This window comes from Antrostomus carolinensis, unplaced genomic scaffold (assembly GCF_000700745.2).
Source record: "Antrostomus carolinensis isolate BGI_N321 unplaced genomic scaffold, ASM70074v2 scaffold48243, whole genome shotgun sequence".
Lineage (NCBI taxonomy): Eukaryota > Metazoa > Chordata > Aves > Caprimulgiformes > Caprimulgidae > Antrostomus > Antrostomus carolinensis.
The window spans coordinates 25-13,083 of NW_010305372.1; the positions used below are offsets into that span (position 1 = coordinate 25).

General features: G+C 45.3%; 1 protein-coding gene across 1 annotated transcript; it reads left to right on the forward strand.

Moving 5' to 3' along the window:
* Window positions 1–740: 740 nt before the first annotated feature.
* On the forward strand, window positions 741–12,442 carry WDR76 (WD repeat domain 76; the record flags this gene model as incomplete). The annotated part of the gene is made up of 11 exons (XM_029084219.1): window positions 741–833; window positions 2,938–2,993; window positions 3,906–4,026; window positions 4,816–4,917; window positions 5,013–5,056; window positions 5,147–5,300; window positions 7,236–7,388; window positions 8,828–9,042; window positions 9,556–9,708; window positions 11,261–11,314; window positions 12,187–12,442. Coding segments are annotated over 11 exons (1,401 nt in total), but the record flags the coding sequence as incomplete, so codon positions are not given.
* Between the last annotated feature and the right edge of the window lie 617 nt (window positions 12,443–13,059).

The window sequence follows — 13,059 nt, forward strand, 5'->3', positions numbered from 1 at the left end:
TGGGTGCGGCAAAGGAGAGATGGTGGTTTTGCGGGCGTCGAGACAGGCATTTATTGTGTTTATGAAAGTAAAACCTATAAAAGTACGTTTTCCCTCTTTAGAGAACTTTTTTCCTTTTTCTCGTCTCTGACTGGCTGTGTAAATCTTCATTTTACCCTTCAGAATGTCTAAGGGAGGAATAAAAAGCTCTTGCTCTCAGTCAGGGTGTATAAAACCCGGCAGCAAAAGCATGAGTGTGCTCTTGTCAATAACCACCTCGCAGGTGTTTTTACAGATGGGGGCAGTCGTAAGATAAGAAAGTTTTGTCAATGTTCATTTCTAGTTAAATTATTGTTTCAACTGGTCAATTCCACTTTCTTCTCTATAAAAGATAAAAGTGGTCTCGGACTGTATTCCATTTATGTGCTGTCTTTGCTGCATAGCTGAGGTTTTAAGTTGTTTTATCGATTCACTTCAGTATTGTTTTTGTTCTAGCAAGATTTTGATGAACTGACCCTTTTTGTAGAATTAATACTAGGAGTAAGTTTTGTAATGCAAGTTAGTACCTTTATGGACAAGTTCTGGTATTGATAGAGCATCACCCCAGTTTGTATCTTTGTTTGTTTGTTTGTTTACAAGTATATTGAACCACTTTTAAATATTTTAGATGATCAGTTTAAAGACTCACTTCCCAGAAGCCTGGGACATCTCATGTGCCATGTAACTGTACTATGAAGAGTAATTGGCTTTTCTTTTTGTAGGATGAATACTCGCAGTTATCAGCTTATGAAAGGAAAAGACTAAAGAACATTACGGAAAATGCTAAATTCTTTGCTGCTTTAAAGCTGCACGAGGTTTGTACAGACTCTTCGTAGCCTCAAAGTGAGCTGTCCCCGAGCGTGATGATAATTGTACCGCGATCCCTCTCGTTGTGAAGCCCTTCCCTAACAGTGGAGGTGTGTGAGGAAAGCCATGAAAACGTCCTGAGTCATCAGGACTGCCCTGACTGGATACAAAAATGGGCTTTTGTGCTGCTCGTTAGCTTTTTCCAAAGAGGTGAAGTAATTGGGTAAACTTAAAAATAAAAAAAGTGAAGAAAGAAATCTTCACTGATGTGATGTTCCGTCCTCGCAGCACCCAGCTGCGCTCGGGCCTGTGGTCCCAGAGCTGCGGACTCGGCAGCACCAGGTCAGGTGAAGGTGTGATGAGCAGCAGCCAAGGGAACTGGGGGTGTTGAGCCTGGAGAAAAGGAGGCTAAGGGGAGATCTTCTGGCTCTGTGCAAGTCCCTTGGAGGAGGGTGGAGAGAGGTGGGGGTGGGTCTGTTCAACCAAGGAGCAAGGGACAGGACAAGAGGAAATGGGCTCCAGTTGTGTCCAGGGCAGTTGAGCTGAGATGTGAGGAAGAATTTCTTTGCTGCAAGGGTTCTGAGGCATTGGAAGGGGTTGCCCAGGGCAGTGGTGGAGTCCCCATCCCTGGAGGGATTGAAGAGTCGTGTAGACACAGTGCTGAGGGACATGGGTTAGTCATAGGGGACTGGTCAGTGTTGGGTTCGTGGTTGGACTCGATGATCTTGAAGGGCTTTTCCAATCCAGGACATTCTGGATTGTGACCCTGGGGTAAAATGCTCTTGTGAAGTTGCTCGTGTGCGTGTCCTGGGCAGTGTGAGTGCTGTACGTGCAGCGTCCTGCTCACTTGTGTAATGAGTGGTCCCACCCCTCTGTGCCTGGCGTTCACGTGTCGGGCGCGGTGCCCGTGGGTTAGTGGTTATCTAAGGGAGAGGCTGCGGGGCTGCAGGTCTCGGCTGGCGGGAGGGTTCAGCTCACCACCCTGTGCTGGAGAAGCTGTTGGGGAGAGTCTGCAGGGTGTGTGCTGCGGGAGCCCTTCCCCGTGTCCTATCTCGTCTGGGGGGACAGAAGTGCGTTATAATTCTTCTCACGTTGGAGAAGTTGTCTAGAAGGTTAAGGCAGTGGGATTTCAAATGCTATCGCATGAGGAGATCCAAATCTTTGCCCTTCTTTCTGCTCTCCTTCATTCTCTTACATTATTTTTTTGTAAGTTTGTAATACATCCCTTTTCTGGCAGCAGTGAGTGAATGGCTGTGTGCTCGCTCATGACACCAGGCTGCAAAACATGGTGGGGCCTGGCTAGCAGGCAGTAAGGGTCTTTACCACCAAGACTGAAACTTGAGTAAAAATAACCCCTTTTCTTCCACTTCCCCTCAGAGAGGTCAGTAGAGACTAGGCAGTGTGACTGTGAGTAGCGAAGGAGCTGGAGCCATCTCAGTACCCTTAGCACTGGCCAGTAAGGGCTGCCAGGCCCCAGAAACGGGTAAATCTTTTCACACCGGGGCTGATGCTGCTTTGGCAGAGCAGTGAGTGGTCTCAGCGATGAGCTGGGCACCTCTAAACTTTCCTGGAGTCATAGAATCATCAAATGGTTTGGGTTGGAAGGGACCTGAAAGCTCATCCAGTTCCAACCCCCCTGCCAGCAGCAGGGACACCTTCCACTAGACCAGGTTGCTCAAAGCCTCATCCAACCTGGCCACAAACACTTCCAGGGAGGAGCAGCCACAGCTTCCTTGGGCAAATAAACTAAATGCCTGTCCAAAATGTGAGGGAGAAGGCGCTGTGAATGGAGGCCTCTGGTTATGGGTTTATTTTACGTGTCTTTGGTGCGTAGCATGCAGAGTATTTCCTCTGTTCTGTGGAGAGGGTGGATACAGAACATCCAGACTGTGCCGTGCTCCTGCACGCCCTTCACAGAAATCAGGGAGTTCTTGCTGGTACATGGAAGCAAAGTGGACACGACACAGTTCAGTGCTTAAACCCCCCTTTTGATTGTTGTTATAAAGAACTGCAGTGTAGTTTGTCGCAGCCTTTAGATAACTGTGTTTTATACAGGTGGATCTTTTATGCTTACTATGTATTTTTTTTTAATCTCTTCTTTTTCTCTTTAAGTCAGCTGCAAGACTTCAACAAATTGCAACTAAAAGACAATCTCAGGTCACCAAAAGGTAAAATAACTGTGTGTGAGATTTGTGTCACTGTTCCTTCATTGTGTGTTCACTGTTTTAGCACTTCCATCTGCACACACGTGATACGGTGAAGAGGGAGAGCTAGTGAGGAGTCTCCCTAGAAAGCTAAATCTGAGTAACTGATTTTCCTAAGCTGTGTGAATTTGTGAGCAGCTGGCTCCTCTAGGTAGTGCCTCTCCTCTGCCATCCTTTGGAAAGAAAATGACAATATCTTTTTCATCAAATTACAGAATTGGTTCTTTTTTGTGCTCAGAACTATCTGGTGCGTGGAAAGTAACAATTCACCCTGTGTGTAGGTTAGTTTAGATTTTGGGTTAGGAGAATTGTATTAAGGTATTTCAAGTGTATTTTTTTTCTGATGATATTTTTGTATGATGGCTAAAGAAAGAAATGTTAAATGATGAAAACAAATGACGGGAGAAGACATGGGAAAGAAAGAGAGGGAAAACTAGATGCAAGGGATAGAGTAACCAGTTAGTGTAGATGAAAAGACATGTGGCAGTGCCAAAACAGTGCCAAGCACAGCAGAAAAATGGGCTTAATTGCAAAACAAAGAGTAAGAGACACGATGAAAGAAAGTGGAAAAAGCTGACGAGATGAATGAGTACAGAGCTGAATTATAAATCAGGGGAGCTGGGAAGAAAAGTGACAAGTGAAACAAAAATGCAGTGCAGAGATACGTGTTGCACAGCGCTCGTGGTTGTGGCTGTCACTGAAGGAAAAAGTAATCACAGGCTCCTCAAGGGGATCGGACTCGTCAGGCTGTGAGTCTGGGCCAAGATGTCAGAGCTGTGTGTCTGCACAAACCTACTCTGTATCCTTGTACCTAAGCACAAGGTTCCTATGTCGTTTAACCGTGTCTGTAACTTTGAAATGCTTTAATTGTTCCAGAGCTAAGCCTAAAAAGGCAGAAGATGAACCAGTACGGAGAAGATCTATGCGCCTGCAAAGGGTAGAGCCCTCGGGAATTCCAGTGCCGGAGATGCCTGCCCAGTCCGCAGCAGAGGAATATGTAAGATGGGGAAGGGTTAGAGGAGATGTGTGTGTGTGTATTTATGTAGAAGCTTTATAAAAATGGTGCTGGTGGCACTGACTGATAACACTTGTCATTGCTGAGCTTATTGTAAAAGCCTTTATAGACATTTGGGAAGGTGCATTATACCTTCAATATATAATACAAGGTAAATTCTTTCACCCTGGAGCATCTTGGATAGCAGGCTTCCCATGTCCCCTCTGAAAGTGAGTCAGTGCTCCGTGGCTCTGGTTGATGAAATAGTGCAGTTTTGAATGAGCAGAAGGGTCCTGAGGTAAAACGTTACACATTTTTCAACAGCCCATAGATTTTAGCAGCTTTAAATTCAAAGTCTTATTACTCTGTTTTAATGTTACTTCACTGTAACTTTTGATCCAGTTTATTTTCCTTTGAAATATTTACTGCCTTTTTGAAGTAGTTACAAAGCAACCAGTAAAAATTCTGTTGCTCTGAGAGATGGGAATTTAAATCTTCCATGGTGTTAAATAAATAAAGCTACATCTCTGTAATACAGTTCTTGAAGATCAGCCTTGCTGGAGTATCAGAAAGGAGAGGAAAAAACATGGGGTAGCTCTTTGTCTTCGCTGTTGTGTTTAGTAAAGTGCTGTTTCTCTTTTTAATAGGGTTTGATGCAAACTTTGTTGTTATGTTTATTTCTTGTATTATTATAGGTGTGTTCTCAGAATAATCTGGTGTGTGGGAAGTAACAATTCACCTGTTTGTAGTTTTAGTTGATGTGAGTTGAGAAAATTGCTCGTGTCATTCCAGCCTCAGGTTCCAGCCGGACCTTTGCCGATGGTTCCCGAAGATCAGATGGAGAACAGGAAGCTGACAGAGGACTTACTGACGACATGGATGAGGATAAGCGAGGTACTACTAGTTACAATCAGTTATTTTTTAATAACCTAATCCAGCTTGGGTTCTAAGTAATCCAGTTCTGATCCATGTTTCCTTTCTGTCTGTAGATGGAAGGTGCGGATACCGAAAAGCACACACATGACTTGAAAAGGTAATCTGAAGACAGGGCTGAAAACTGGGGATTGTCTTGTTCTCTGTCTTTCCTCTCTGGAACAGTTAACATTCTGGTGATGTTGTCTAGATACCAAGAGAGCCTGAACAGCATGCGGCTCAGCGAAGAGAACGTTAAGAAGGTTGTGAAATACCGAGTGTGTTCTATGGCTATCCATCCTTCCGAAAGCATCGTCTTTGTGGCAGCTGGGGACAAGACCGGGCAGATTGGCCTCTGGAACGTGGTGAGTTGTTAGTGTGCTCTTCACCTGGCAGAGCTGTTTGGTGCAGGTAGGGCACAGTCTGGAGCATCATTTTGTCGGGCTCGCGATGGTGTTTTGTACTTTCACCGTTCTGGTAGTTAATGCCAGCGTGTCTGTTAAATTGAGGCTCACCAGAGTTGGTTGAAAGGTCTGTCTGGTCCTTGGCAAGCACAGGTTTAATGGGAGGAAAGGTTGTACTGGTAATTTTGGGGGGCAGAGCAGAAAAAAATGGATCGCTAGCTGTAATAATACCATCAGTGAGGGTTAAAATTGCAATTCACCATTGAGATATTCAGGGTCTAATTACAGTACCCTTGTAGCAACACCACAACTAGGTTTTGGAGAGCGAAGGGAAATGGATGCTCAAGTACTTTTTTTTTAGAGTTTGTACAGATTTTGGGGAGCTGCAGTGAGTCACTGTTTTTCCAGACAGCAGAGATAACATTGCTGTGCCAGAACGTGCTGGTGCATATTTACCTACATAATCTGAAAAATAACTTAGCTTTGAAAACTTCTGAGGACTGTGCAGATAGTCTCACTGTCGTTTCTGAATTACCTTCATTACTCCTGCAGCAAGAGCCCTTATTCATGCCCTTGACTTACCACCTTGGTCACCTTCCTCCACTTTGATCCCCCGCCATCCAAACCACCTGCTTGAAGTTCACACACGTGCAGATTTTCTTCTAATTTTTTGCAAGGCCATTAACCTCTTGAGTTTCTCTGGAGTCGTTTCTGCTGTGGCAGCTTCTGGAAACTGATCAGCTAAATTAATCTCTGAGACTCTTACTCGATTATAAAGAAGTCTAAACTGCTCCATACACTTTAGGAAGCTGCGGTTACTACCTGTCGAAGAGTGTGATCTGGTGACAGGGATGCTGAGGTCTCTCAGTGCTGCAGACTCTTTGTGGCCTTGCAGAGACATTTCAGTGGAAGCCTAGAATTGTTAAAGCTGCACTTTTCCCTTTTGTTCCCCCCCTTTTTTTTTCCCTGAAGTGAGTTGGACTTGGCCAAGTTTGGGAGCAGAGTAACCTTTGTGGAATGAACTGGTACTTATTTTCTTTTAAAGTAACAGCTTGAATGATGGCAAAATTAGAAGAGAAGATACAGGAGATGATGCTTTACTTTCAGTTTGGGTCACTATACTTTAGCTTGAGTTCTAAGTTACCTAGTGTGTAGAATCATGGAATCACAGATGGTTTGGGGGGAAGGGACCTTTCCAGGCCATCCAGTCCAACCCCCTGCAGTGACAGGGACATCTTCAACCAGATCAGTTTGCTCAGAGCCCCGTCCAACCTGACCTGGAATGTTTCCAGGGATGGGGCTTCTACCACCTCTCTGGGCAACCTGGGCCAGTGTCTCACCACCCTCAGTGTGAAAAATTTCTTCCATCTAGTGTAAATCTCTCCTCTTTTAGTTTAAAACCATTTCCCCTTGTCCTATTGCTACAGGCCCTGCTGAGAAGTCTGTCCCCATTTTTCTTATGGGCCTCCACTGCAATGACAGGAGTGCACTTAAATTACAGCAGGAAATTGCAGCTTTTCCTAATGAGGAAACAGAATTCTGAAGCTAAGAGTCAATTCTGAATGCTCTTTTGAGCTAAATTACTTGTGTAGTGGTTAAAATGGTCACAGGAGGACGGCCATAGCCCAGCAGGGCTGTGTTGAGTGGTCCATGTGAGGGCAGTTCTCTGGGAGAGAATGACAGGGACGTGACACTCCCCTTGTCCCAGTAAGATGTGCCCCTGCCTGTTACCTGTGCTGATGTCTCCACACATCAAGCACCTCACTGCCTCCTCCATACAGTTATCCAGAGCAGACTGGGAACGTTTGAAAAACAGAGACTTGGAAAGTCACAGTAATTCACAGAAATAACTCCAGTGATTAACGAAGTGTCTGTTGAATCTGAATTGCTTTTCAGAGCTCTAAGTCTGAAGAAGGAGCTCACGTCTTTGTTCCGCACAGCAGCATGGTCAGCTGCATGCATTTCTCCCCGTGTAACCCTGCTCACTTGCTGTCTCTAAGCAATGAGACTCTGCGCTGTGGTGATGTCACTAGAGCTCTCTTTGATGAGGTGAGTGCTCCCGCAGTCTCCTTGGGAATCTCTTAGTGTGAGCTGCTGTGAAGATTTAGTCTTGTTCTACCCAAGCTGTTATTTGCTGGTGTTTTGTTAACAAGAAAGTTCAAGATTCCATTTCCACAAGGACACATGAAGTAACCTCTAATTAACATCATAAAATTACAGAGATGCTTCCTAGTCAGTAAAATGTAGTAACAGCTTGGGTGCTCTCAGTTTCCTTCCCACAGAGGCACTTGCAATTATTGAATTTAATTTAGTATCTCTACACTGAAGTACTACGTGCATCTTTTCAAAAGCAGTACTGTTTAACAGTGACTAACAAGAGAGATTTAAAGAACTAAATCTTACAAAAAAAAAAGAAAAAGGCATCCTAATAAATATTGTCAAACATCAGAAAGCGTGAGCTGACTTTGCTTTCCTCAGGCTTCAAGTGAGCGAAATGCTGTGGCTGTCTTCACGGTGAGGCAGACAGCTTCACTGGGCAGGTTCATGATGTTTGCTTTGTTTGCTTTATGTTTTGACAGATACATCTGCTTTGATCAGCTCTCCAACATTGGGAAATATAACAAGTTACAACAGTTTAAACGTTTTTTTTATTTTATTTATTTTTTTTCCCCCAACCCTCACAGGCACCATAACTTTGGTGGGTAGCAGGCAGGCCAGCTCTTGGGGAGTATCTGCAGTGGGTTGGTCGAGAGGCCAGGAAGGTCCAGGGGGGCTCACTCTTTGAGACAAATCCTTGCCAGAATGTTTCTGGAGAGGTCAGAGGAAGTGAAGAGCTGTTCTCCTGCTCCATGTACCTTATGCCAACTCACACAGCCTCGTGATACCTCTAGGACTATTGCTGCTGTTGGAAAGAACACAGCTGCTAATGAGGAGAGTCTCTGCACACCTAGAGAGACCTGAAACATGGAGGTTTTCCTGCAGCGTTATTATACTTGTGCCTAATTGCTGCTTTGAGAGGAAACTGCCCTGGGATAAGATGACTTGCCGTCCCAACTCTGATGTCCCAAATTACAGGAAGCCAAATTCCCGTTTGTGCACCTGATTAAAGGTTTCTGTAGCGCTGGAGAAAGGAACAGTATCGTTAGTCCTCGCCCAGTGTGCGCTTGAGGATAACGACTGTTTGATTGCTGGAACAGAGAGGTGATGGTGTCTTGTAAGAGTTCTGACAGAGAATTCGGAGCGTGTCGTTGCTGGTTTGTTGTGGATGGTTCATTATCTCCTCTGTGGGAAGCACGCCAGTTTTATGGACAGGTTACCTAAATACCTAAGGCTGGAACTATCAAATTAGTAGACTTCATTAGTATCTTTAGTATGTTAAAAAGAGAAAGCATGAAATCTACAGCCCATAGAGTGTTTTGGGTATTATGAATAACTCTTGTGGTTTTTGTTGAATGGTTTGGGTTACATCTGCCCTTTTCTATGCCCAGATATGCAGAACTGAAGAAGGCTTCTCTTCCTTTGACTTTTTGGAAGATAATGCCTCCACTGCAATAGTAGGACACTGGGATGGTGACGTCGCCGTTGTGGACAGACGGACCCCAGGAACATCTTCAGAGCTTTCTGCAGACATTGGCTTCCAGAGAACGAGGACGGTGCATGTTCACCCCGTGAAGAAGCAGTATTTCGTTGCTGCCGGCTCAGTGTACGTAGCTCAGCACGAGCTGCAGTTGCTGTGTGGTTTCAGCGCTCTGTCTGCACTGGTGTCTGAAGCCAGGTGTGAACGGCACGTTTGGAGGGCAGGAGCTGCTGTTGATGGGGCAGACAGTCTCTCAGCCCCAGTGTATGGCCAAAGCCTTCTTGATCTTTTTAGAAAAAAAGTTTTTGGATCTTAGCAGGGTTTAAAATGTGATAGACTTTGTCTTTCCTTCACCTTTTGGTGGTGGGTACAAAACAGTCTTATGGATGACTGTGGTTTTTGACAGATGACAGTGTAGAGGGGTTTTTTGGAGCTGTTGGTTTGGGCTGGTTTTGGTGCTCTCAGAATCCTTTGGAGCCACTGGCCATGCCAGTCACTAAGCGCTGCTGAAGTGCAGTTGTAAGCACAGCTCACGTAGAACCTGCGGCGTCTTGTGGGTGATTTTTGGTAAGTGGAAGGTAAGTAGGCTCGTTACTGATCTGTCACCTTGTACAGCGCTCTGTGCCATGTGTGTTGCAGGGATGTTTGTGTTTATGACGTTCGATACCTGAAGTCTAAAGGGAACGAGCCCGTGAGCTCTCTGAAAGGACACACAAAAAGCGTCGCGTCCGCCTATTTCTCGCCGGTAACTGGGAACAGAGTCGTGACAGTCTGTGCTGATGATAAGCTGCGGTAAGGTGGAGTGGGAAGGAATAATCTGTATGGAAAATGTCAACTGGGATTTTTTTGATTATTATTATTATTCCTCTCTGCATTACCCACTGAGAGCTTTCTGTCTTTATCAATTTTGCAGAAAGTGATACAGGTTTACCAGCCTTGGCATTTTTAAAGTTGCATGACTTTTTGTTGGTTTTTTGGGTTTTTTTTCTAATTCTCATTTTCTTGAAGAATATGATCAGTAAATTATACAGTCTTAAAGAAACCAAACAAGCAAACAAACAGGAAAAAAACCCACCAAAACAAACAAAAAAACCTCAAAGCAACCAAGCCAAAACCAGAGAAAAACCTGACTCATGAATACAGATACAGAATGCTTAGAAACGGAATTTATTTTTAGCTGCTGGTACTTGAAGTATGGTAACAGCAGCTCTTTTCTAACTGGTCTGTTGTTTGGTAGTTTAAACTGCTGTGAGTTGTGTTGTATCACAGATGTAGTTTTTCTTTGTACTTTGTAGTTTTGTGACTGTAATTCAGGTAATCTGGTCACATAAATACCCGATTGCATCTGCACATTCACCACATCCGTGTTTCAGAGTCCCAGAGAGCAGGTACAAAACGGGGGCCCATTGAGGCCAGGCTGGAAATCAGGCCTCTGCTCTACAGATTGTGCATGTTTTTAAGAGCTGGGGTAACTACACGCATTCTGGAAAGAGTCTGAATATGGTGCAGTTGTTACTACATTATATGTTTTGTCTAGAAATTTGCTTTCTTTGCCTTCCACATACCCAGGAAAGATTCTTTTGTGTCAGTTCTGCTGTAATGCTTTCCTTCCTGCAATGGATTTACTATAGATAATGGAAGATTTGTTCTCTGTAGTAAGCTTGGGTATGGAAATTGTCAATCCTTGGTGCTAACAGAGCAAGTGTTGAGTGCACAATGGGTATGAGCAAACCAGAATATTTGTGTTCAGCAGAATGGAGAAGACAGACACAGGATCATCTTTTCACAGCCCCCTCCAAAGGAAAAAACAAGCAGCTTAAAAGCTTAAGTTAAAACCCAGAAGCTCGTGGAGCTTTTTGCCCTCGGGGGGTTGGGATCCTAAGAGTTAATCAGGTGAAGGAGAGCCCAGAACAGGAGATCTGTTCATGGTTTCTGGCACTTGAGTTGAGCTCACTCCTGCCTGAGGAGGTCCTGGCCCTGGAAGCTGTTAGTGGTGGGGTTTCACTCTGGCTTGTGTTGCCCATCTCTCGGGTTCCACCCTGGGCAGTGACTGAACGGGCAGGACGCGGGGCTGGAGGAGCCTCTCGTTTGTCCTGGCAAGCTCTTCTTGTTCTCTTGCAGAGCTTTCAGAAAGGATGACTTTCCATTCTAGCTAAAAGCAAATCCTGTTAACAAAGCAAATCTCATACTTGCAGTTGGAATGTTGGTGCTGGTATTTGTGCTGGGTGTCTGTGTGCTGTTTGCTATTTCCAGACTCTCGTGTGGTCTGGCCTGTGCTTTCTGAGGAAAGAGCTGCTGTTTTTAACACGTGTACGTGTTATTTACACACTGTTCTGTGTTACAGGGTCTATGACACCACCTCTTTGACATCAGCAGTCGCTGTTCTCAGCACTGTCAGGTAAGCTGGGCGCACGGGGGCTGAGGGCAGCACGCTGGGGGCTGAGGGCAGCACGCTGTGGCCCTTGGGCTCAAGTGTCTTTGTGCCGTGGGTGCCGGGCGTGGGGAGGCTGCGGTGCGCTGTGTTTCCAGCCTCGGGGCTGTCAGCAGCTGCAGAGGCAAGAGCAGCCCCAGGAGCCTCCCAGCCAGAGAACCTGCCCTGGTCCCCACCGCTGCCTGCAGTGGCTTTGGTTCATAAAGCACGACTGGGGCACAGCCTGCTCGAAAGCCTGCGGGGAAGCTTTGATGTCTCCCTCTGTACCTGGAACAGACCATTCTCTGACTTCTGAAATGTGTTTTGTTTCAGAGTGCTTTTCCTTTGTGCGTTTTTTAAATATCAAAGGTTACTTCTTAACCATAATCACTTGTTTTTGGGCAGAGTCTCAGCACTTGTAACACACCTTTGTGCTCCAGACGGGCGCAGCATCCTCAGGGTTGGTTTGCTAAGGAGCTGGAGAGAGATGAGTGACTGGCTTGAGAGTTCTTAGTTTGCAGTTTATGGAAAGGCTGGTTGTGTGTTTGGCTTATTTTTACTAAAATACACACCTATGAAGCAGAACTACTTTGACTCATAATCACTTGTGTCAAAGTACCCCCTGCTTTGTCCCCCTGCTGCCCTGCCAGTCTCTGTCCCGTCCCACCCATCACAGGAGCGTGATCCACTGGATGGATCCGCACAGCGTGATCTGTCGGGTGTGTGGGAGTGCGGAGGGTTTAGAACACGAGGAAGAGCAGTTTAAGCAAATACCACAGCAATGACGATGCTTAAAAATACTGAATTGAGTAAGAGGAATGTTTCTCTCTCTCTTTTTCTCCCTGTTTGTTTCTCTGAAGACACAACAACAACACGGGCCGCTGGTTAACCAGGTTCAGAGCAATCTGGGACCCTAAACAGGAGGAGTGCTTCGTGGTGGGCAGTATGGCCCGGCCAAGGCAAATAGAAATCTTCCAAGATACTGGAAAATTGTTGCACTCCCTTTATAACCTCGACTGCCTCAGTTCCGTGTGCTCCATTAACGTTGTTCATCCCACTAAGAACATCTTAGTGGGTGGCAACTCCAGTGGCCGCCTTCACGTGTTCAAAGAATAAAAGAAGTAGCTCAGATATATATTTTTTTTTTTCCGTTTTTGCATTCAATTTGTTTAATCTGTATTAAGCTGTTCCTAAGCTAACTGTATTTCCTCAGGACAAAAGTGTATTTTTAAAAGCTTTAAAATAAATCTTCTAAACTACCTTTGGCATTCACTTCTTTAATTTAAAAAAAATAAAAATTAATCCTGCTATGACAGTCAGCTTGTACCGAAATAGCTATTTTTTTTCCCCCAATACCAAAGTCTTTTTTCAAAAATAAAGAAAAAAAACCCCGTTGGATCAGTGGGATACTTGCTGTGTAAGAGACACTTCTTCATGGTTTTCATTCGAGAATCTGGAGCGCTCGTTCTCCCCCCGCTCGCTCCTGTGCTGCTCCCATAATCTCCTAAGGCTGGCAGGTGTTCTGTGTCCGTGTCTTCAGCAAAGTTTGGCCCTTAAGCTGTCTGACGTCTAATGAGGCCCATCCTGGAGGCGGAAGGAAGGTCTCTGTGTGTGCTGATGCCCCTGGGCACAGGTCCTAGGGAAGCAGTGACGTGTGTCCCCAAAGGTTTCAGGGCAGAGGCAGCTGCAGGCGGGTGCATCCCATGCCCGGTGGGACCTGAACTGCCACAGCA